The sequence below is a fragment of the Miniopterus natalensis genome, chromosome 18 (genome assembly GCF_054644295.1).
Source record: "Miniopterus natalensis isolate mMinNat1 chromosome 18, mMinNat1.hap1, whole genome shotgun sequence".
NCBI classification, from domain to species: Eukaryota; Metazoa; Chordata; class Mammalia; order Chiroptera; family Miniopteridae; genus Miniopterus; species Miniopterus natalensis.
Genome location: NC_142098.1, coordinates 40,528,195 through 40,550,996, shown reverse-complemented (window position 1 = coordinate 40,550,996; position 22,802 = coordinate 40,528,195). Strand labels below are relative to the sequence as shown.

The window sequence follows — 22,802 nt, the reverse complement described above, 5'->3', positions numbered from 1 at the left end:
CCACTGGGGCCGCCCGGGCCTCTCCCTGCTGGCTCCGCCCCCTTCTCTCCGGTAGGTGAATTTAGAAAGAACAAATCTGATGACTCTCCCTCCCGGTTGAACCCTTCACAGGTTGAATCAAGGTCGCATCAGATCCCTTATCAATGTATTTCCTCTGGTCACGTCCACCTCTCGCCACATCTTGCCCCGATTTGTCCGGCTCCCTTATCGCCAGACTTGTCACCACCAGCACCCGGGCTCCTCGCGGGCTCAGCTGAGCAACTTCCTACGTCTTTATCACAGCGCAGCTCAGGAGTAGCCTCCCAGGCGGGGCGGGGTCTCCTTATGCCTGCGGGAACTCATCACAGGCCTGCCTGGCGTCTGGTTCTCCTTTGTATCCCTCAGCGTCACTGCACATAATCGAGAGCGTCTCGGCAGCGTCTCTCTCCCTTGCGGAGATGCAGTCTCTGTGGAGTTTGGCCAGAGACAGCGTGGCATCCCCAGGGGTGACACCAGGGGTGCTGCACCCTCACTCTGCTCCATAGCATTAGTTCGTGGCCACCAGCACCAAAGTCACCTCTTGATGCAAGGTGGCTGCCAGGGCTCCAGCCATCACGTATGCTTGCAGACTGGGTGACAAAGAACAGCAGAAGTAGGAAAGGGGCCCCCAGGCATAACTGCCACCCTTTGAGCTGCCTTCCTGGGAATCTCCCATCCCGTCGTCAGACATGGTCACAGGCTGCAGAGAGCAGATCCGGGGGGTGCCGGGTGTTCTCTCTTGTTCCCTGAGGCACTGTGCCTGGCCAAAAAGCGACGCTCTGACTCGAAGGCAGATGTAGAGAGCAGATGTCCTGGAAGCAACGGCAATCTCTCCGTGTCCTTCTGTTGTCACAGGGAAGGAAAGGGTATCTCCTCATAACAGCCCCGAGGCCCTGCTCTGCTTCCTCCCAGGGGCCCTGCCCAAGCCCTGCGTCAGGGCCGAGCCAGCCTGTGGCCCCCGGGCACGGCCCAGCGGGGCTGCTGCATTCCGCCTGAGGACGACGGAGGTTCATCTGCTTACTGGGACCAGAAAAGCGTGTTTCCAAATGGTTCCCAGGGGACAGAGGACAGATCCCTCTCCCCAGCCGTGAGTGAGGACACCACCCCGAGGTATTACTGCGACTGTCACCAACTCTTCAGCTGGTCTGAGCGCCGTGAGCCCCTGGAGCTGAAGGTGACAGAGGACGTCTCCTCTCCGCCTTCAGGTTTGTCCCAGGTCCCTGCCCCGTCCCCAGCTTTGTCTCTGTCCACAGGCTCCCTGCCCTCCTGCTGACCCCCAGCCCTGTGGCTCCCCTGCCTCTCTGCCCACATGTCCTTGACCTTCACACCTGGCTCCGGGCCCTGGAGCCCTGGTCCCATCTGGACACCACGGTGGCCTGGACACTGAGTCCCAGCATCAGGGTGGGCACAGAGCTGTCCTTCTGGGCTGGGTGGGGAGTGGGCTCCCGGAGACAAGGTGGGGCAGACCCCCTTCAAGGGGACATGTGTCCTTTCCCTCAGGATGGTGTTAAACTGTCCCTTCCACTGGGCCAGACTTTGAGGGGCCCAGGCAATGTGTCTCCTGGGGTGTGGTCCACCCTCCATTGGGCAAGTCACGTGTGGTCCAGGGGCCAATGACCAGGGCTGGACTGTGCTTTGGAGCATTTTTTGGGTGAGGCCGCCCCCCGCAGGGCTGGTTGGACCCTGAGACAAACAGGAGTCAGGGTCCAGCAAGGACATGGAGAGGGAGGGAAGGAGGGAAGAGTCTTCCTTTAAAACCAAATATTTTCTCTCCCTTCTCTCTTTACCCTGCTGTGACTCAGACATCCCATGGGTGGGTGCACATGTCCAGGGGTGGCCCCCATCGTCCAGGCCTGGGGGTATCCACCCAGTTTATCCTGATCCTGTGACCCTCATTGCCCTGGAGAACTGTGGGCGACACAGTGGCCTGAGTAGGTGAAGTCAGAGTCCAGGACCAGGTGAGGTGGCTCCCACCCACTCAATTGTCCATGGACCAGGGACCAGGTGCTCTGTGGTTCCCCTGCCCCTTTCACAGGAGCCCCTGGGGACCTCAACTCCCCCACAGGAGCCCCCTGGGCTGGAGAGTGGCAACCTCAGCCTGGGGCGTCCCCTCCAAGGGACTCTGCTGGGGAGTGGGTTCCCATCTCAGTGGGCTTGGCCAGGTGTTGTCCACCTGTCAGTGACCCCCTGTCCTCTGCCTCCAGCCCCTGCCTCCTGGGATTACACGGTGGGGAACTGTGTCCGCATCGGCCTGGCGGGCGTGGTCTTGCTGATCCTGGTGGCGATTCTGGCGGAAGCTGGGCACAGCCAGCGCAGGTCCCCACACGGACCACAGGGTTGAAGACAAGGGAGTGCCCACCAGAGAGATTAGACCCCCAGGCCCCAGGAGGAGGGACCTCCCCCAGGGCCCGGAAGATCACACTGGAGCCCAGGAGCCCAGAGCTGCCCCCGCTGAGGGCCTCCTGGGAGGCTGCCCTTCAGGACCGCACCCATCCTCGGAACGCAGGGTGCTCGGCGGTGACCTGGCCTCTCCTGTGTGGTCCGTCTCGGGTCTCCAGGGTTTGGCTCCAGGCCTGACGCTCACCATGCTCACGGCCCCCCCTCCTTCCTGGGCCTCCCTTCTCTCCAGGTTTTGAGAGGCCCCAGGTCGCTGCAGCCCAGCCTCCTCCCCTCCTGCTGTTACAGAGGCTCAGGCCATTTCCCCTGGTTCAGGCCTCTCCCTCTCGAGGTCTCAGGGTCTGGGTTCCCTCCCAGGACCGCCCGCCCAAAGCCCATGCTGGGCTTTTCTACTCCGCACCCCCTTCCCTCCTCCGGGAGCCCCACCTTCCCAGCTGCTTTCTGGGAAACGGGAACCTGCTGCTCAAGGAAACGTGACCCCAGACCACAGCGAGGTATCACCGCGCGCTCATCAGGACGGCTGTTGCTAACATTTTTGCTTTTAAGCGACGGTACTGGACTTACCAGGGAGACCACTCCACTCCGTAAGGTATATAAATGTCTCATCACTGTGCTGTACACTTGGAATAATATATTGTATGTCAGCTCTAATGGAAATATAAATTAAAACAATCTAAAAACAGGAAAATAACAAGTGTTGCGAGGAGGCGGGGGAACGGGGAGCCCTGGTGCCCCTCGGTGGGGATACAAAATGGGAATTTGTAAGGCTGTTCCCCCAGTGGCACAGCGGCCGCAGCCCCGCGTGGGTGCGCGTGCAGAGGAGTGAAGGCGGGGCTTCGGTCCCGCACCCTCCTGCCCACAGCGGCTGGACTCGCAATAGCGGGGCCGGCGAGTGTCCGCGCGAGGAGGGGGGCGGGCGGCGGCGTCCGAGCGGCGCGGGGGCGGGGCCGGGCAGGGCTGGCTCTGCAGACGCAGGCGGGGGGCGGGGGGCGGGGGCCGCCAGACGCGGGAAGGGGGGCGGACCGGCCGGCGCCTCCAGGTGGACGCGGGCCTGCAGGCGCCTTGGCTTCAGCCGGGCGAGGCCGGGCTCGGACTCCTGACCCCAGGACCGTCCGATTATAACCCGGGCGCTGGGAGCCCCCATGCTGGTGCCGACCTGTCACTGCAGAGCCAGGAGCCTCCTGCGCCTGGTGCCCGACACTGTGGCCTCAGGACGCCCCCAAGCTGCTGGATCGGGGCAGCGCGTTCCCGTAGGCTCCCTGACCTCACCCCTGGCACTGCATCCAAATCTCGGACACGGGAGCGGGAGGCCCAGCCCCGCCCCGCGCGGGCTCCAGGGTCTGCAGGACGCGGCTTCCTCCCGAGGCGCTGCCAGCAGCCTGGCGGGGCGCACCCCGCGCGGCCGGCCCTTTGTTAGTCATCTTTGGAAAAATATTTAGTTCCTCTGACTATTTGTTTTTTAAAAAAATACATACATACATATACACACACACACACACACATATATATGTATATATATATTTTAGAGACAGGGGAAGGGAGAGCTAGAAACATCGACACCATCAACCACCGTCGGCTGCCTCCCGCCCGCCCCCTGCTGGGGATCGAGGGCGCAGCCCGGGCATGTGCCCTGACGGGAACCGCACCGGGACCTCCCGGCGCATGGGCGGGCACTCAACCACTGAGCCACACCAGCCAGGCCCTCTGCCCATATGTAATCATACTGTTTTTCATTTCACTTTAATTTTTTTGTTATGGAGTTGTATGAGTTCGTTATATTTTTTTGGATGTTAACCCTATATCCAATACATGGTTAGCGATTTTTTGTTTGGTTGGTTTATTTTTGTTTAAAATATTGGTTAGCAATTTTTTTCCCCATTCTGTAGTGTTTCTCTGTAGGTGGCAGAATCCCACACAGCTCGGGAAACCGGGCACTCACTCGCCGCTCTCCCTTTCAATTCGGCATCACCTAGGGAGAGGTACTGCATTGAAAAAGTTCTACCTACCTTCTCAAATGCATCTTCATTTTCTTAATTTACCGTACAGGGTCAAGATGCAGATTTCATTTTTAAATACATGTACCCTATTCCTTCGTTGGTCTTTTCTCATCTCTGTAAGGTGTTCAACTACCTGTCTCTTGAGCTGTTATGAGACACCACCCGCACCTCTTTCCTTCTAACGTATAATAGATATGACATTTGTTGTCCTCATTCTAGTCCCCAAGTATCTTGAATTTCCACTTCTGGTCTCTCTGCACTGCATTCTGGAAATTTCCTTGGTGGTGTACTCTGCTTTCATAAATGTCTCTTCAGCTGTGTCTTTTCTTTGATGGGAGGAATTTTGTAAAGTGTGTTCACTCTATTGCATTGTTCATCTCTAAAATTTCTAAACGATCTCAATAATTTCCTTCTGAAATTATATTCTTCTGAAATATAATCCATACCCTTGCCTGAAAATTTCAACACCCCCTTTACTTTTTCAGATATGTAAGCATACTTAATTTTAAGTTTCTCTCATATTTTCCTATTGATTCCATTTCGTTGCATATGACGGTCCCCATCAAGAGAGATTGCTGTCCATAGCACTGTCTGTCATTATTGGGGTTACTCTATTGTCCATTCTTGTTGGAAGTCTCTCCCCTCAGACACCTGATCTTCCACAGGTTTCTCCTGGGGATGTCCTGGGAGTCAAGCTGACAGTGTGGGGGTTGGGGATCATTGCAGTTTCTCCTGCTCCTCAACGTCCCCTCTTTCAGACCTAGCATCAGATCAGAGTTGTGTGAGGCGAGGATGGGTAAAGCTGGCCTCATGCTCCCATGTGGGACACACACTCACGTCACACAAAAACTGCAATAAACCTGTTTCTCACACACACGAGGGAGGTGACTCAGTGCTGACCGTGGGGGAGGTGTCAGTGAGCAAAGCTAGTCCAAAGCCCAGCCCCAGACCCAAGGATGGGGCACACAGCTTCTACTGGAAACCCGGACGTCCCTTCCTGTGAGGACCTGGGGCCCCTCTCTGTCCACATGAGCGGGAGCCTCCAATCTACGCCCCCTTGGTGGTCCTGGACACTGGCTGCTGCTCAGCTTTGCTCTCTGCTCTTTCTTGTGGTTTCGTGTTTGGGGAACTTTCATTTCTCTTTTCCTAAAAATGACTATTTCTACATATCGGGTGCCCCCCGCTAAAAAAAAGTATACACACACTTTGAATAAGGATAAAGGCAGTGTTTATTCAAATACATTTCATTTTCAAAATTGAGCTATCAGCTGTTAGAGTGTGCATACATTTGGGGGGACACCCTGTTCTCAGAAATATTATCGGTAGCATTTATTGGTCTGCGGAGCGGACAAGGGCTCCGAGGTGCATGCAACAAACATTTATCTTCACCGTAGAGTCTGACACCGCGACCCCCTCGCGTCTTCACCTGGCCCGAAAGTTAACAGTGATTGGTTCCCTCTCGTGAGCCAGGGACCAGGGCGCCTGCAGCCAATCTGAGGAGAGGAGCTCATGACAACATGGCCCAAGCGAAGACACAGCTCCGGGTGTCCCTCCAAAGCATGCACACGCTTTAGCCGCTGACTGCTCAGTCTGGGAAAGGAAATGTGCAGCTACGCCTCGGTTCCCGGACATCTCCGTCTTGCACAGTCAGCGTCTCGGCTGGACGACCCTCTCAGCTGACACCTGCTCGATCAGTCCCCTGTCTCTCAGGGGACAAAGGAGGGAAGCGTGTGAGTCAGTTCACTGCTGTTGATATTGGAGGACGTGTGCTGTGGATATGTCTGTGGGTGTTTTTGCTTTTGTTGCTGCTTATTTTTATTATCCAATTTTCATTTTTTTTTACTGTACGTTTCATGTTCTTTTTGTGAGGTTTTCACTTACATTCCATGTCCTTTTCGTTTTTAGTTATAGATTAGGCAGCACATTAGACATGTAGTGTATATAAGAAAGGTTAAAACAGGGAATCGCTTGGGGGTCTGGGATGGATTCACTCAGGTTTCATTCTTTCTAATGGGAAAACGCTTCCGTTTCCTATGAAGTTTGAGAACTGAGGCTCCACTGTGTTCGAGTCAACACTGCCTTTATCGTTATTCAAAGTGGGTGTGTACATTTTCGGGGGGACACCCTACAGATAAGATGTGATTGTCCAGGTCACAGGGGCAGTGGAAGACAGATGTATATTTACTTAAAGGTCATATTTTTCTTTAAAAACACCCAAAAACCTCTCACGCAAATAGAAATGCCCTAAGCTACAGGCAGGACCATGGGATGAGCGAGAGAACTCCGCCCGAGGCCCAGGGCCGCGGAGCAGCGAGGAGTCACACGTTTCCCCCGAAGGCAGGGTGGGTGCTGTTCCAAAAAACCAACCGAACAGCAACAAAAACCCAGATACCAGCCTGTGAGAGGCTGCGACACAGAGTCCACACTCCAGACCCGGAGAAGGGACAGCTTTCCTTCCCTGATGTTTCCCTTTCCCCTCGGAGCTCATTGTCACAGGGACACGCGCCCTGAGCTTCACAGTGACGGGGTAAATGTGTCCCTGCTGGTCTGAGCCCCGCAGGCCACGGGGACCCGCATCTTCCTGAAGCTTCTCCGGAGCCCAGATGACACGGTGGTGAGGACCCCAAAGGGAGGTGCTGGTGGACCGGCTGAGGGTGCGGGGCCCCATGGCGGAGGCTCTGACAGGGAAGGACGTGCCCTGGGCCACCCCACCTGGAAGGGACGTCTCAGGAGGCCCCGGGGCCTATTTCCTGCTGCATCATGGAAACAACAGCCAGGCTCCCGGAGGGCACAGTTCCCCTTCTTGTGGGCCTGCTGACGTGACAACCACGAGACCGGGAAGGCCGGCTTCTTAGTGGCCACACCCTGCATGTCTGTCCTGAGGGCACCATGGTCTCCTCCATCTGCACAACTGGGACCAGAGCAAGGAGACACCATGACCTCCACCCTCGCGGCCCTGCTCTGCCTCGGTGAGGTTCTGAGGGAGGGGAGGCCCTGGGCTGGGAGGGACCCTGCTCTGCCGGGACACCGCAGGACTCAGGAGGCTCGCGGGGAGGGGCCTCTGCTCAGGACCAGGGCGGATCTCTCACAGAAACTCTCTTCCAGGGCTGAGTGTGGGCCTGAGGACCCCAGTGCAGGCAGGTGAGTCTGTCCCCAGGTGTCCCAGATCCCACTCCCCTGGGGACAAGGGACCACCCCCCAGGAAGCTGGGGAATAACAGCTGTTCCTGGCTAACTGATGAGGGGTTTCTGGGAGGGTCCTGGGACTGAGAGCTGGGGACTGGGGGTGGGAATATTTTCTGACCCACCCCCTGATTTCCTTCCAGGGGCCCTTCCCAAGCCCACCCTCTGGGCTGAGCCAGGCTCTGTGATCCCCCGGGGGAGCCCTGTGACCATCTGGTGTGAGGGGACCCGAGGGGCTCGGGAGTACCGTCTGAATAAAGAAGGAAGCCCAGAGTCCTGGGACAGACAGAAGCCACTGGATGTCGGGGACAAGGCCAAGTTCCCCATGACACAGATGACAGAGCACACTGCAGGGAGATATGACTGTCACTATCTGAGTTCCAGTGTCTGGTCAGAGCGCAGTGACCCCCTGGAGCTGGTGGTGACAGGTGAGAGGACACTCAGGGGTCCCAGCCTCAGGCTCTGTCCTCAGGAAGGGGGTCTGCTCTCAGGGTGTCCCCCTCCCACAGCCCAGGCCTGGGGGTGAGGGAGGTGTGACCCCATCTAACACACTGTCTCCCCCTCTCCTAGGAGCCTACAGCAAACCCAGCCTCTCGGCCCTGCCCAGCCCTTTGGTGGCCTCAGGAGGGAACGTGACCCTCCAGTGTGGCTCATGGGAGGGATTTGGCAGGTTCATTCTGACTAAGGAAGGAGACCACAGGCTCTCCTGGACCCAGGACTCACATCAGCACCCCAGTGGGCATTTCCAGGCCCTGTTCCCCGTGGGCCCCGTGACCCCCAGCCACAGGTGGATGTTCAGATGCTACGGCTGTTACAGGAACAAACCCCAGGTGTGGTCAGAGCCCAGTGACACTGTGGAGCTTCTTGTCTCAGGTGAGGAGCCCAACCCATTTCATTTGTGTTCCTACGGTCAGCTCAGGGGCCCTCCCAGGAGAACCGCAGTCCAGGGTGGGAGTGAGGGAGACATGCAGGCAAGGATCTTCCCTCAGAGCGATGGAGACGGGCAGGGCCCTCCCACCCCTGCCCACTGCACGTGCCCTTCAGCAGAATTTTCCAGGCGTGGGGAGTGATGGCCTTGTGGGGGCCACAAGGCAGAAGAGTATGAACAAATATAGGGTCTCTGTGGGGGGCTCCAGGCTCTCACCATTTTTTGTTCTTTTCCCAGGACCCTCTGGGGACCCCAGTGCCCCACCCCCAGGGCTCAGCTCCACAGTTGGTGAGTCACTGGGGCTCTTTGCTCAGAGGGAGCACAGAGCACCTCAGGGCAGCTCTGAGAGTCTCTCAGAGACTCTAATGCTCCCTCAGGGATGAGCTTGTCTCCTGGGGGCTGGGAGATGAGCAGAGGTGCTGGGGGGGGGGATCACAGGATGCCAGGGGTTCTGAGGCTGGTAAATGATGGACGTGCAGTCAAAATGGGGAGATATGGGGGCTCAGCTTAGGGAGGAGTGGCTGGGTTTAAATGGGGAGGAGGCAGGAGCCAGCTCTCACTTCTCCATCCTTGGCTTATGGTGGGATCCAATGTTTGGGGCGGGGTCACAGTGCTCCCTGGGAAGGTGATTTTGGGCCAGTCCCTTTCCATCTAAGCCTCAGTGTGTCGTGTCTCCCCCCCCCCCCCCCCCCCCGCCACCATCACCCCGTGCGATAGAGGAGAATCTGCCTCAGATCCCAAAGGCCTTCTCAGCTCTGGCCCTGCAGGTGCCGCCCTGGTCTGCAGAAATGAAGAGCAGGCAGTGTTGGGTGTTCGAGGTGAACAGGGCTGTGACAGGGGTGACATCTTAGTGCTTTCCCATCAGCCTGTGGTGCTCAGCCTGTTCTTATAGAAGGAAAAACATAAAAATCAAATATAAACAAGAGCTTGGAGACCAGGCTCTAAGGGATGTGAATTCCAGCTCTGCTGCCTCCCCGCTGTGGGGCCTCGGACAAGCCACATCCCCTCTCTGAGTCCCAGATTCATTGTCTGTGAAAAGTGTCTCCTACCATCTCCCTCATGGGTTTGCTAAGAGATTCGGGGGAGACCCCAGAAATAGAAGCTCTCGGCGTGGGGTGGGCCCATCCAGTGCTCAGGAAACGGCAGATCCATCCTCATGTCCCCTCCCAGATACACACTTGGAAAAGTTCTGGCAGGTCCTTCGTGGGAGTGTGGGGTCTGCAGGACAGAGGACAGATCTTGGCTGGACGTAGAGATTGGGGAGGACACAGAGTCCATCCCACACAGACCCTGGCTACAAGCTGTCCCATTTAGGTCCCCCTAAGCTCAGATGGGTTAGTGAGTGGGAATGGCTGGGGAGGTGCATTGAAGTCTAGCTAAAGGGCAGGGCTAGAGCACAGGAGGAGCAGGGCACAGGCCACTCCAATCAGAGAAGCAGCCCCCTGAGCTAGAAGCTGGTGTCTGTCTGGTGGGGCAACAAGAGCAGAACAGTCCTGGGTTCACATCCCAGCTCTGCCACTTCCAGGCCAGGTGGCCTGGGGCATCCAATTTATCTCTCTGAGCCTCGGTTTCCTCGTTTGTGAAATGAGTGGAGGTGGGATTGGCATTCACATGTTGCTTGATTGTTATGAGGCTTAGAAGTGATTAATTCACAGACCCCAAAACGTGCCTGGCGCACTGTAGGTGCTCGATTAAGTGGCATCACTGGCTCATTTGTGATGTCATTGTGTCCAAGGTTTTCAAAAGTACGAGAAAATTCTGATCGGGGTGTCCGTGACCTTCATCCTGCTGCTCTCCCTCCTCCTCTTCCTCTTCTTCCTCCTCAAGCATCTGAATAAATGCAGCAAATCAGGTGAGTAGAAGATGGGGAGACCTGGTCTACCTGAGAGGGGTGACCTTCCTCTAAAGACATATGAAGTGGCTTCCTAGGGCACCAGCCAAAATATGGCACCCCAAAAAAAGTTCAGTTCTGAAATTTCTCCTTATTAAACAATCAAAAATTTCTAGAAAGCTCTTTCTACCCCAGTTTCCATTGATAATCTTTTTGGGGCAGAGACCTGAGATTCCCATGTAAACACAGCTGTGACAGGAGGGGTCGGTCCTGTGTGGAGGTAGCAGGCGTGCACCCAGAACCTGAGGGACCATGCCGGCGATGGGGAGGGGGAGCAAGAAGGTGTCATTGTCATCCTGAAGCCCAGAGCAGTGCGGAGTGGGCCTGGTGGTGAGAATTGGGGGTGGGGGTTGAAGTGGTTGGGAGTTTCATTGCTTTGAGGGAATATGTAAATATATGGGGTTAAATGCCTGTGAAGAATTTTAAAATGTGCAAAGGCAGTTGGCTAGAAAACACTGAGATGTTCCATTGGAATTGAAAATGTCAGCATTTTTACTGAATGCAAGTTCAGCTGCCTGCCTCGACGAAAGCTGAGACAGGTGAGACAGGTGCTGGGGAGAAGGAAAGAAGTTTGTTAAGGTGCATGTGACCCTAGAAGTTGGCAGACTCCTGTCCTAAAAAAACATCTTAACCTCTCTGGTCAAGCCAGTGGCTTCTATACGGAGAGGGAAGGGAAGTGGGGCTGTACAAGCAGTGTTCTTGCTGGTTCTGACAAAGATCTTGGTGGCAGCATTCCTGAATCAGCCTTCAGATCAGCCAGATTCCTGCAGTCGGTCTGCTCTGGACAGAAACTGGAACTGCTGCTGGTTCCTGCAATGTGCTAAAATAGAAGTTGTTAGAAAAAAAAATGTTGTTCCTGTTTTTGTTCTAACAGGCTTGCTAGTTTATTAGTTAGCACATTTAATTATGGTTAGTACTATATTGCATAAAGATTATATTCTTTTCATTCTCTCTTATAGTATGACCTAATTAAATATATATAAAAGCACACCTATCATCCAGATCTTGGCTTCTAAATACCATCCTCTATGAAACTGAAGAGATGTAATAAGAACAGACTTAGACTGTCAAAAATGGTCTTTCAGGTTCATAAAAATTTATTTAAATCAACCATACAGGTTTTGAGCACAACTGTTTAATTTTGCTTATGAAATTATAGCTTCTGAGATCTTAGTGCAGCCCTGAGGGCTGGGTTCTTGGGTAGTTTAGAAGCTAACTTCCAACTTTGTGCAGGTGCTTCAGACCTTGAAGCTAAGACCAGAGCACTACAGAAAAGGTAATTTTTTCCCCCAAACCCTCCCTAGACCTCCCACCTCCACCTGTAGCTCCTTCACCACTGCCTAATGCTCCTGCTCTCCTCCCTCAGCTCCAGCTCCATGACCAATGTCCAGGAGCAGAACCAGTGTAATTCTGGAGGAGGTAAGGTTCTGGTGGGATACAAGGGCAGGAGGAGTGCTTGGGAAGGCTGCTAGGCTTAGGGGTGAAGAAGCATGGAAGTCTCAAATTTGTGTGGTTCCAGGCACATCCCTGCCTCTCAATGAACCTTGGTCTGCCCACCTAAATTGGGAGGGGTGTGTGGGATCAGGGACTTCAGGAATCTTGCATGAGATAGAATCTTCTCATTCTCTAGATGCTTCTGTAAGAGAATCCCAACCTGAGGAGGAAAAAGAGATGAACAGTCAGGTAAGACCCCTACCCTGTCCAGGGCACCCAGCACAGACTTGTTAATAAGCTAAATTCATGGGGCACTTCTCCTTCCTTCTGTCACTCAGTTCTCAGCAGCATCTGACTTTGCTTGTCCTCCTGAAAGAGATATGTGCAGGCTGCTGGAACACCACTTCTCAGTGGGCTTTTCTGATACCACTTGGGCCTCTCATTCTTGGTTCCCTTACGTGGGTCCCTTTGATTCTGGGTTGTCCATATCTCGTAATGGTGGTCCTGCCATGGACAGTTGTATAGTTTGTGCACTGCACAGTAAAGATAGAGACTACTGGTGGTATCTGACCAGCATGCCTTTCCTTATTCACACAAAGCCCCCCTGTAGAGTAGCCAGACCACGCACTAGGACCCTCTGCCTTCCTTTCTTTCCTGTGTTCTCGCTTTCTTCCAGTCTTGTGGGCTTAGATGCACTGGACCTGCATGATAACATGCTTTGGGTGTAACAGGTGGCATTTGGCACCTACTCCCATAGGAAGCCCACCAGCTGTCTTGCTAACCTCACCTTGAGACAGCTCTGTATTTTATGCTGCAGAATTTACTTAGTCCCAGATATAGCTGGACCCTCTCTATGCTCATGATTCCACAGCTATTTCCAATTCTGACCTCTTGTTTGAGCACCAGCTTCAAACACCCAAATACCTGAGAGCCAGCTCTATTGTGTGTCCATCAGGCATTTTAACGTCACACGTACAACTTTGAAATCTCCCCCAAGGAGCTGTTTCTCCCTCACTGTTCACTAGTCCCTCACCCACCAAAACCCAGAAGTCTTTCTCATTTTTTTCCCTCTCTTTTGTCCCCACACCAATATCTAGGGACATTTTGTTTTTCATAGCTGGGAGGGGTTCCAATGGCATCCGCTGGCCAGGGATGCTGCTAAACATCCTGCACTCCAAGGACAGCTTAAGACAGGAGCATTCATCTGTGAAATATGTGCATTCTTCTGATCGGAGGAACACTGTCATAACTAGTCAGTCCTTCACATGCCTTTCCTCACTCTCTACGGAATCACTATTTCATTTTCTCCCTAACATGCATCACCATCCCACATGACCTTGTTCCTTGTTTGCTATCTGTTCCCAACCCAGGGACCATGAATTCCCTGAGGGCAGGGCCCTTATCTGTCTTCTTCTTGGCCCTTTGACAAGTGCCCTGTTTCTCTGAGTCTCTATGTTGCTCTTCCTGTCTTTGTCTCTCTAAATAGATAAATAGGTAAGAGAATAGACAGATGTGTACACTATTAGCACTTACAGACTATATACACCCTCTATGTATGTGTGGGCAATATAAATATATATGTATGTATATTGGGTAAAGTGAGTAAATCAAAGCCTAAATGAAGGTCTTTCAAGGTGCCAAGTTTCTCACTCATTAGTTCATTTATTTATCCAATGAGTCAACAAATACTTATTAGAAATCAGATGGGTTTGAAGCACATTCAACATGCAGCAAGGCAGTGTCCATTAGACCTTAGGTCTCCAGAATGACCTCCTTGACTTGATGTTCTGCCCTCCAGGCCCTCTGGGGCTCTGGAATAGACGGGATGATATAAACATGAATGACAATGTATCTGAGAAAGGAATTTGTGTGATCTTATGAATGTTTTAAAATCAACTCTCTGGTTGGAAACTTATCAGAAGAGGGACAAGTGGAACAAGGAGAGAAGTCCCGTCCCCTCCTGTCTTCCCCCAGCAGAGCCCTGATGACAAAGACCCCCAGGGAGTGAAGTACACCCAGGGGGACCACTCAAGGCTCAGGCCACCCTGCTTTTTATTTTGTCACAGTAATTGCTGGACACAAAGGACAGACAGAGAGGACAGGCAGAGGGGCAGTCAGGTGGACCCTTTTTGATCCCAGGCCAATAATACACTTGCCTCTCACTCTACTCCCTCCAGGATACTCCATCTGAGGACCCCCAGGAGGTGACCTATGCCCAGCTGAACCACTTGACCCTCAAACGAGAGACAACTGCACCCCCTACCTCCCCATCAGAGGAAACCCCGAATGAGCCCAGCGTGTATGCTGCTCTGGCCACACACTAGCCCAGGAAGGACCCAGATCCCACATTCCCGGGGAGGGGGCCTGCAGGGATCCTGGGAGGCACAGGAGCTGCTCCCATGGACACTCAGCTACTGACCCCAAGCCTGAGGATGTCTTGTAAACAAGCAGGATATTATGAGACCTTAGAAGTCACCTAATTCTGCAGAAGATAAATATGAACTCTGTATTTTTAGAAATAGAGCAATATACTTCTACATAACCAACAACTGAAAGAAGAAAATCACAAATGAAGATAAAACTGTTTTTACTTAAAAGATCATGTGAATCATATATATCAACTCATATTCTTACTTGAATGGTAATGCAAATGTTAATTTTCCTATTCTCATCAAATGGGAAAATTAAGCGCCTCGACGGAATTATTAGAAAGAGAAGAAAGCCTGACATTCAACCACTTACATGAGCATCTAAAGAAGTCAGACAAAGAATAACAAATTAATCCCATGGCAGTGGGTAAAAGGATATAAAAATGATAAGAACATGTATTTATATGGAAAGAATAAAAAAAGAGAAAAAATCAATTGTGTTGGCCTGTCCAGGCTGCCATAATAAAGGACCACAGACTGGGCAGTTTAAACAACCAAAATCTATCCTCTCATCATTCTGGAGGCTGAAAGTCTGAGATCAAAGTATCAGCAGGGTTGGTGTCCTCTAAGGCCTCTCTCCTTGGGTTATGGTTGGCCTCCTTCTTGCTTCTGCTTACATGGCCTTTCCTTGGTGTGTTCATGAGGGGGAGAGAGAGAGCTCTGGTGTCTCTTCTTTTAAGGGCACTAACCTATCTGATCAGGGCCCCACCCTTATGATCTCCTTTAACCTTAATTACTTCCTCAGAGACACCATCTCCATATACAGCCACACAGGGGGTTAAGGGGTTTACCATGAATTTTGAGAGGGGGTGGGACATAAACATTCAGTCCACAACATTCCATCCCTGAGCCCCCCAAATTCATGTCCTCCCATGCAAAGTGCATTCATTCCAGCTCTACAGTGCCCAGAACCTCCGCTCATTCCAGTATCAGCTATCAAGTCTAAAGTTCAAAGTCTCATCTACCTATTGTCTACATCAGACATGGGTGAGACTCAGGATAGGACTCATTTTAAGGCAGAATTCCTCTGCAGTCATGAGCCTGTGGCCCAGACAAGTTCCAAAATGCAATGCTGTGGCAGGCATAGATGTGATATACCTATTCCAAAAGGGAAAAATTGGAAAGACGGGGCGACGGAGTCCAAGCACATTCAACATCCAGCAAGGCAACGTTCATTAGCCCTTTTTTGGTCTCTTGAGTTTTGTTTTGTTTTTTTATTTTAATTTTCAGTTACAGTTTACATTCAATAGTAGTTTATATTAGTTTCAGGTATACAGCATAGTGGTTAGATTCAATATTCTGCCCTCCAGTCCCTCTGGGGCAGCAGCGTCGCCTCTATGGCTCAGGTGGGTGTCATGGCACCTTCATCTCCCTGTGGAGATCCCATTCTCAAAGCTTTGAGTGGAGTCCATCTGCCCTCTTGAAACCAAGGAGGTGAGTCTAACTTTGAAGTCAGTGGGGCAGCCCTGATCATCTCTGAATTGCCTTTGGGGCCATTCTTTCCTATTTATTTATTTATTTATTTACTTTTATTGTTGAAAGTATTACAGGTGTCCCATTTTTTCCCTCCAATTGACCCCCTCCACCTCGCTCCCACCCCCTCCCCAGGCCTTCACCCTGCTATTAACTGTGTCCATGGGTTATGGATATATGCATATAACTTCTTTGGTTAATCTCTTCCCACCCTCCACCCCCCTTCCCTCTTCCCTCTGAAATATGATCGTCTGTTGCATGCATCAATGTCTCTGGATCTATTTTAGTTCATCAGATTCTTTTGTTCATTAGCTTCTTCTTAGAGAAGATCCTTCAACATTTCCTGTAGTGCTGGTCTGGTGGTGGTGAACTCCTTTAGCTTTTTCTTATCTGTGAAGCTCTTTATCTGACCTTCAATTCTAAATGATAGCTTTGCTGGGTAGAGCAATATTGGTTGTAGTTCCATGTTTTTCATCACTTTGAATATTTCTTGCCACTCCCTTCTGGCCTGCAAGGTTTCTGTTGAGAAATCAGCTGACAGTTATATGGGTGCTCCCTTGTAGGGAACTAACTGCTTTTCTCTTGCTGCTTTTAAGAGTCTCTCTTTGTCTTTAACCTTTGGCATTTTAATGATGATGTGTCTTGCTGTGGACCTCTTTGGGGTCCTCTTGTTTGGGACCCTCTGTGCTTCCTGGACTTGTAAGTCTATTTCTTTCACCAGGTAGGGGAACTTTTCTGTAATTATTTTTCAAATTAGATTTTCAGTTTCTTGGTATCCTCCTTCCACTTCTGGCACCCCAATAATACGAATGTTGGGCTGCTTGAAGTTGTCCCAGAGGCTCCTTATACTATCTTCATATTTCTGGATTCTTTTTCATTTTGCTCTTATGGCTGGGTGTTTTTTGTTTCCTCATGTTCCAAATTGCTGATTCACCTCTCAGCATTCTCTACTCTGCTGTTGATTCCCTGTAAAATATTCTTCATTTCAGTTCATGTAACCTTCATTTCATATTGTACTTTATTATATCATCAATTTTCTCAATTGTTTTCATAATACTCTTATTAATAGGCTTGAGCATCCTTATAAACAAAATTCTGAACCCCGTATCTGTTAACTCGCTTGGATCCATTTCATTTAGTTCCTCTTCTAGAGATTTCTTCTGTTCTTTCCTTTGTGACATGTTTCTTTGCCTCCACATATTGGCTGCTTCCAGGTGTTTGTTTCTATGTATTAGGTAGAGCCGCTGTGTCTCCTGGAATTTGTAGAGTGGCTTTGTGTAGTAGGTGTTCTGTAGGGTCCAGTGGCTCAGCCTCCCCAGTCACCTGAGCTGGGCCTTCTAGGTGCTCCCCTGTGTGGGCTGTGTGCACTGTTCTGTTGTAGTTGAGCCTTGGTTGCTGTTGGACTCACTGGGAGGAATTGACCCTCAGACCAATCAGCTGTGAGGACCAGCTGCAACTCCAGCCAAAGAACTGCTGTATTAGAGACACTCTATGGAGCAGGATTTACTTCAGTGAAGCTTTGGTGTTCACCGAGTGAGCCCCTTGAGTGTCATTTGTGGATGTGGTAGGGTTGTAACCCAGCATGGTTGAGTCTGACCCCCAGGTGCACTGTCTCTGGGGACTCCCAGGAGGTGCAAAGTCAGCCTCTGCCAGTGCCTTGCCCAGGGCCACCCAGCATGAGCTACACAGCAAACCATAGTTGGCTGCTACTTGTGCTGGGCTTAGAGGTGCCCAGGAGAGGCCAAGTTATGAGCCAGTGCAGGCTGCCACTAGTGCCAGGCCTGGGGCCACTTATCAAGCGTATGGGGCCCGCTGCTGCTTGTTTGAGAGATTTTAGGAAAGTCCTAAGCATAAGGCTCCAGAGGCCACTTGCATAGAAAAGCCCCTGGAAATGGCCTGGATGAGCCTGCAGGGGAGAGGGGCGGGGCCTCCGGGAATCATGGGGCGGGGCCAAAGGTGTGAGTCAGGTGCTGGGGATTCAAATATGGCACCTGCCTGCCGGCTGTGTGTGGGGAAGACTCACCAAAGGAGGCATCCTGGGGCTGGGACCCCTTGCTCCTCCTGGAAACCACTGCCAAGATTCCCTGGTGCAGGTTTAAACCACAGCACCAGGTGTGGGCCTGCTGGGAGTCTCCCATCCAGCCCCGATCCGCCCGCGTCTCCGCCCCTCCTCCCGCTCTCGGTGCTGCTTCAGTTCCCTGGTTGTAGGGCTTCTGTGCAGCCAGATTTCAGTAGGTTCAGAGTGATGGTGGTTCTATATTTTAGTTGTAATTTTGATGTGGTTGCCGGAGGTGGCAGGTACAGCTGTTTCCTGCACAGCCAGCTTGTTCTATCCCTTTTCTTGAATAATAACAGTGTTTACTGAATGGGGCCTGTGCCCAGAGCGGGTCTACCTTGAGCCCGCCAGTAGTGTGTGGGTTATTAACTTCATGTAGGAAAAATTTCACAGTATGAATCCAAGTGATTTTTGAGAGTAAGTTTATTAAAGCTGGAGACAGTGAAACAAAGAAAGGGCTTAAGGTAGAAGAAGGAACAGGAGAGAGAAAGTCAGAGAAAAAGGGGGCATTGGAGACAGGCTCAGGGAATAAGTCTGGGATGAGCTGCTGCTGTCCACTGCTCCCCTGGTTGCAAGTCTCCTGGGGTCCCTCAGAGTTTAGGAGAAAAACAGCAGAGATACAAGGCATAGGCATACTCTAGCAAGAGCACACAGTGGGTCCTTTGTCTTGAGGCTTTTTATCTCTTTGGCAGGTGGAATCCTGGGGGAGGTCTCTGGGGAGGGTCTTAACAGAATATTCATTAGCTTTTCAGATGTGTCCTTCAATATGTTGATTCATCAAAATGTGTGTATAGGGGGGCCAGAGGTTATTTTCTGGCTAGTTTCATTTTTAAAAAACATCACTGAAGAGAGACCCAGGCAGGTCTGTCCCACGATGGTCTGGAATGTGTAAACTATCTGCTCCTAAGTGTCCTTGGTTAGGGAACTAAGACCTTGTAATTCATTAGCTGGTAAGTTGCTCAAATCGTTTGGCCTTGTTTAATTATTTTGTGTCAGTTTCCCTTATTCCACTTGTCAAGGAATTTCCCTAGTTCCTTACTATCCTGCCACAATAGCACACGTTTGCAGACCAATAACTGTATCATCTCAGCCTGTAGTATCTGAGCAGTGTTTCTGCCCCTACAATCCCATCATCTCTTTACCCACTGATAGTCCATCCCCACCCGTGGCTGATCTCTCCCAAACCCACTCTCATTTGTAGCAATATGAGCAGCCAAGAATTTTCCAAGTCATTAAGTTCTGGGTCCATTTGCTTAACAGTTCCTTCTTCAGTTATTCTCTCTCCTTTTGAAAGTTACTATCAGCATTCAGGAGGACCCAGGTCAAATGTCAACATTTTGCTTACGAATCTCTTCAGCTAAATATGCAATTTTATGGCTCCCAAATTCTATAGTCTAGAAACATTAGAAGATATAATTCATCCAAGCTCTTTACCACTTTATAAAAAAGATCACCTTTTATTCATGGTCTAATACTATAATTATCATTTCCATCTGAGGGTAATATCTGAAATGGATATTACCATTCATATTTGTCCCAACATTCTGTTCACCATTCATCATGCAGAAGGTGGAAGCTTTATCTCCACGTCTTCGCTTTTCTTTTTGAGCCCTCACCAGAATCACCATTAACGTCCATGCATCCACCAGCAGTCCATTCACAGTACCTAGACTTTTTTCAGCATCCACATTAAGACTCTTCCAGCCTCTTCCCATTACCACTTCCAAAGCTGCTTCCAGGTCTTGGTACCAAATTTTATATTATTCTGCTCAGGCTCCTATAACAAAATATCATAGACTGAGTGGTTTAAGCAACAGAAATTTATTTGTTTACAGTTCTGGAGAATGGAAGCCCCAGGTCAAGGAGCCAAAAGGGTGAGCGTCTGGTAGGATTTCTGCCTTGGCTTGCAGATGGCCCCTTCTCTGTGTGTTGTTACATGGCCTTTCCTTGGTGTGAGAACATGGAGAGAAGCAGAATGAGCTATCCGGTTTCTCTTCTTATTAAGGACACTGATCTTATCAAATCAGGACCCCACCCTTATAACCTTATTTGACCTACTTTCTTAGAGGCCCCACTTCCAAATACAGTCACACTGGGGGTTAGGGCTTCAGCATATGAATTTGCAGAGACACAAGCAATCTGTCCAAAAATATTTATTATTGAATATTCTTAAACTGTATGAAATCCAGCAACACTGAACAAGAAACAGAGATACAGCACCAAGAACCCATATTAGTAATGAAATGAGACACCACTACAGATCCCACAGACTTCTCTAGTATCAACTTAAACATAAGAGGAAAACTGAGGCAAGCTCCAATGACCAAAAGTTTGGTTTATTTGGGAACAGCAGAGGAATTGCAATTCAGGACATGCAAACTGTAGCAAGCTGCTGGTGAGTTATGTGAGGATTTGGGGAAGCTGTATTTATGGGCAAGAAATGCAAGGAGGGGGTGGGAAGCTACAATCCAAGGGGAAACTTCATTATCTTGAAGATGGGGAGAAGCTCTTGGTGGAGGTTCATTGGTTGAGAGGCCAGAGGCCATTTTTTCCAGTTGCTGAACTCTCCTTGCCACAGGGCCAACAGGCAGGTGCCATATCTGAGCCTCTATCAACCTGGCTCACACTGTTCACCCTGCCCTGGTGATTTCCTGAGACCCTGGCCCTCCCTACTTGCAGATTCATCCAAGCCATTTCCAGTGGCTCTCCATACAACTAGCCTCTCTTGCCTCATGATTCAGACTTTGCTAAAATCTCTCAAACAAGCAGCATCTGGCCTCAGTGTGCCCAGTACCTCTCAATAAGGGGCCTGGCACTAGCAGCATCCCACCTTGGTTCACAGCTTGGCCTCTCCTGGGCACCTTCAAGCCCAACATAGTAACAGTCATCTGCAGATTGCTCTGTAGCTCATGCTGGGTGGCCCCAAGCAGGGTACAGGCAGTGGCTGACTTTGCACGTCCCAGGAGGCCCCAGAGTCGCTTCAGGCCATGCCAGATTACAACCCTACCACATCCAAGAGTGACACACTCAAGAGGCAGTCTCAGTGAGCACCAAAGCCCCACTGAAGCAAATCCTGCTCCATAGGGTTGGCTCCTGCACACAGCTCTTCTGCTGTAGTTGCAGCCAATCCTTGATATTGATTGGATAAGGGAGTCAATCCCTCCCAGTGATGCCAACATCAACCAAGGCTCAACTACAACAGGACAGTGCACACAGCTCACACAGGAGAGCACCTGGAGTGCCCAGCTCAGGTGACTGGAAAGCCTGAGCCACTGGGCCCTACAGAAAACCTACTACACAAGGACATTCTACTAAGTCCAGGAGATAGCAGCTCTACGTAATACAAACAAACACAGGGAAGCAGCCAAAATGCAAAGACAAAGGAACATGTCACAAATGAAAGAACAGAACTCTCTAGAAAAAGAACTAAAGGAAATGGAAGCAAGAAAACTACCAGACACAGAGTTCAAAACAGTGGTTATAAGGATGCTCAATGAACTTACTGAGAACTTCAAGAAACTTAGTGAGAACTTCAAGGAACTTACTGAGAATTTCAAGAAACTTAGTAAGAACTTCAAGGAACTTAAGAGAACATCAGTGACATAAAAATTACAGTCAGAAATGAAGGATGTATCAACTGAAATGAAGAATTTACAGGGAATTAACAGTACAGTACAGTAACAGCAAAAAGAATCCAAAAATATGAAGAGAATGTAAGGAGCCTCTGGAACAACTTCAAGTGGTCCAACATTCACATCATTTTGATACCTGAAGGAGAAGAGAGAGGACAAGAAATTGAAAACCTATTTGAAAAAATAATGACAGAAAACTTCCCCTACCTGGGGAAAGAAATAGACTTACAAGTCCAGGAAGCACAGAGGGTCCCAAACAAGAGGAACCCAAAGAGTCTCACAGCAAGACACATCATAATTAAAATGCCAAAGGTTAAAGACAATGAGAGAATCTTAAAAGCAGCAAGAGAAAAGCAGTTAGTTACCTACAAGGGAGCACCCATACGACTGTCAGCTGATTTCTCAACAGAAACTTTGCAGGCCAGAAGGGAGGGGCAAGAAATATTCAGTGATGAAAAACATGGAACTACAACCAAGATTGCTCTGCCCAGCAAAGCTGTCATTTAGAATTGAAGGTGAGATAAAGAGCTTCCCAGACAAGGAAAAGCTAAAGGAGTTCATCACCACCAGACCAGCACTACATGAAGTACTGAAGTATGGGGGTGCAAGGCACAGCATAGGAAATATAGTAAATACTATTCTAATAACTACACATGAGATTTTTGGGGATCATCCCATTATAAGTTTTATGATGTCTAATCACTGGTGTGTACACCTGAAACTAATATAATATTGTATGTCAACTGTAATTGAAAAATAATTTTAAAAGATTTAAAATAAATGAATAAATAAATAAATGTGAATTTTCCTCTACAAATGAAAACCCCGGCCCAAACTACAGCATCTTAATTTTTAGGACAAAGCCATGGTACTGGGGGGACAGCTCTGCCCCAGGAACATGGGGCGTGAGGAGCAAAATGGCCCCGAGGCTCGTTCCCAGGAAGGAGGGGCTGGAGGCTGTCGCTAAAAAAAAACCAGAAGTTTATGAAAACACATGTCATAGAAAGAAAGCCACACTCAGGGGCCAGGAGAAGGGACGTGTTTCCTTCCCCTATTTCCCTGCATTTCCCCTCTGAGCTCAGTGTCACAGGAACCCTCGCCCTGAACTGCAGGATGACAGGGTGAACGAGTCCCCGCTGACCTGAGCCCCGCAAGCCACAGGGACCCGCGTCTTCCCGAAGCTTCTCCAGGGCCCGGGTGGCACTGTCCGAGGTGAGGACCCCACGGGGAGAGGCGGGTGGCGGGGCTGAGGGTGCAGAGGGCCCGGGGGGGGCTCTGACAGGGAAGGACGGGCCCTGGGCCCCCGGGAAGGGGCGTCTCAGGAGGCCCCGGCCTGTTCCTGCTGCATCGGGGACAACAGCCCGG

General features: G+C 50.7%; 1 protein-coding gene across 1 annotated transcript; it reads left to right on the top strand.

Annotated features, from left to right (window-relative positions):
- Positions 1–6,777: 6,777 nt before the first annotated feature.
- On the top strand, positions 6,778–14,521 carry LOC148091109 (leukocyte immunoglobulin-like receptor subfamily A member 5). Its single transcript, XM_087826936.1, has 9 exons — positions 6,778–7,381; positions 7,518–7,553; positions 7,738–8,022; positions 8,165–8,467; positions 10,258–10,374; positions 11,647–11,689; positions 11,780–11,832; positions 12,044–12,096; positions 14,025–14,521. Exons 1-9 carry the CDS (start codon positions 7,282–7,284, stop codon positions 14,169–14,171), a joined length of 1,137 nt encoding a protein of 378 aa, XP_087683062.1. The 5' UTR covers positions 6,778–7,281; the 3' UTR covers positions 14,172–14,521.
- Positions 14,522–22,802: the final 8,281 nt, after the last annotated feature.

Bases quoted from the DNA above. Each gene is read 5' to 3' on its own strand.
- LOC148091109 (XM_087826936.1), top strand. From the start codon at position 7,282: ATGTCTGTCCTGAGGGCACCATGGTCTCCTCCATCTGCACAACTGGGA. The intron at 8,023-8,164 runs GTGAGAGGACAC...CCCCTCTCCTAG, and splicing joins CCTGGAGCTGGTGGTGACAG to GAGCCTACAGCAAACCCAGC. The intron at 12,097-14,024 runs GTAAGACCCCTA...TACTCCCTCCAG, and splicing joins AAAAAGAGATGAACAGTCAG to GATACTCCATCTGAGGACCC.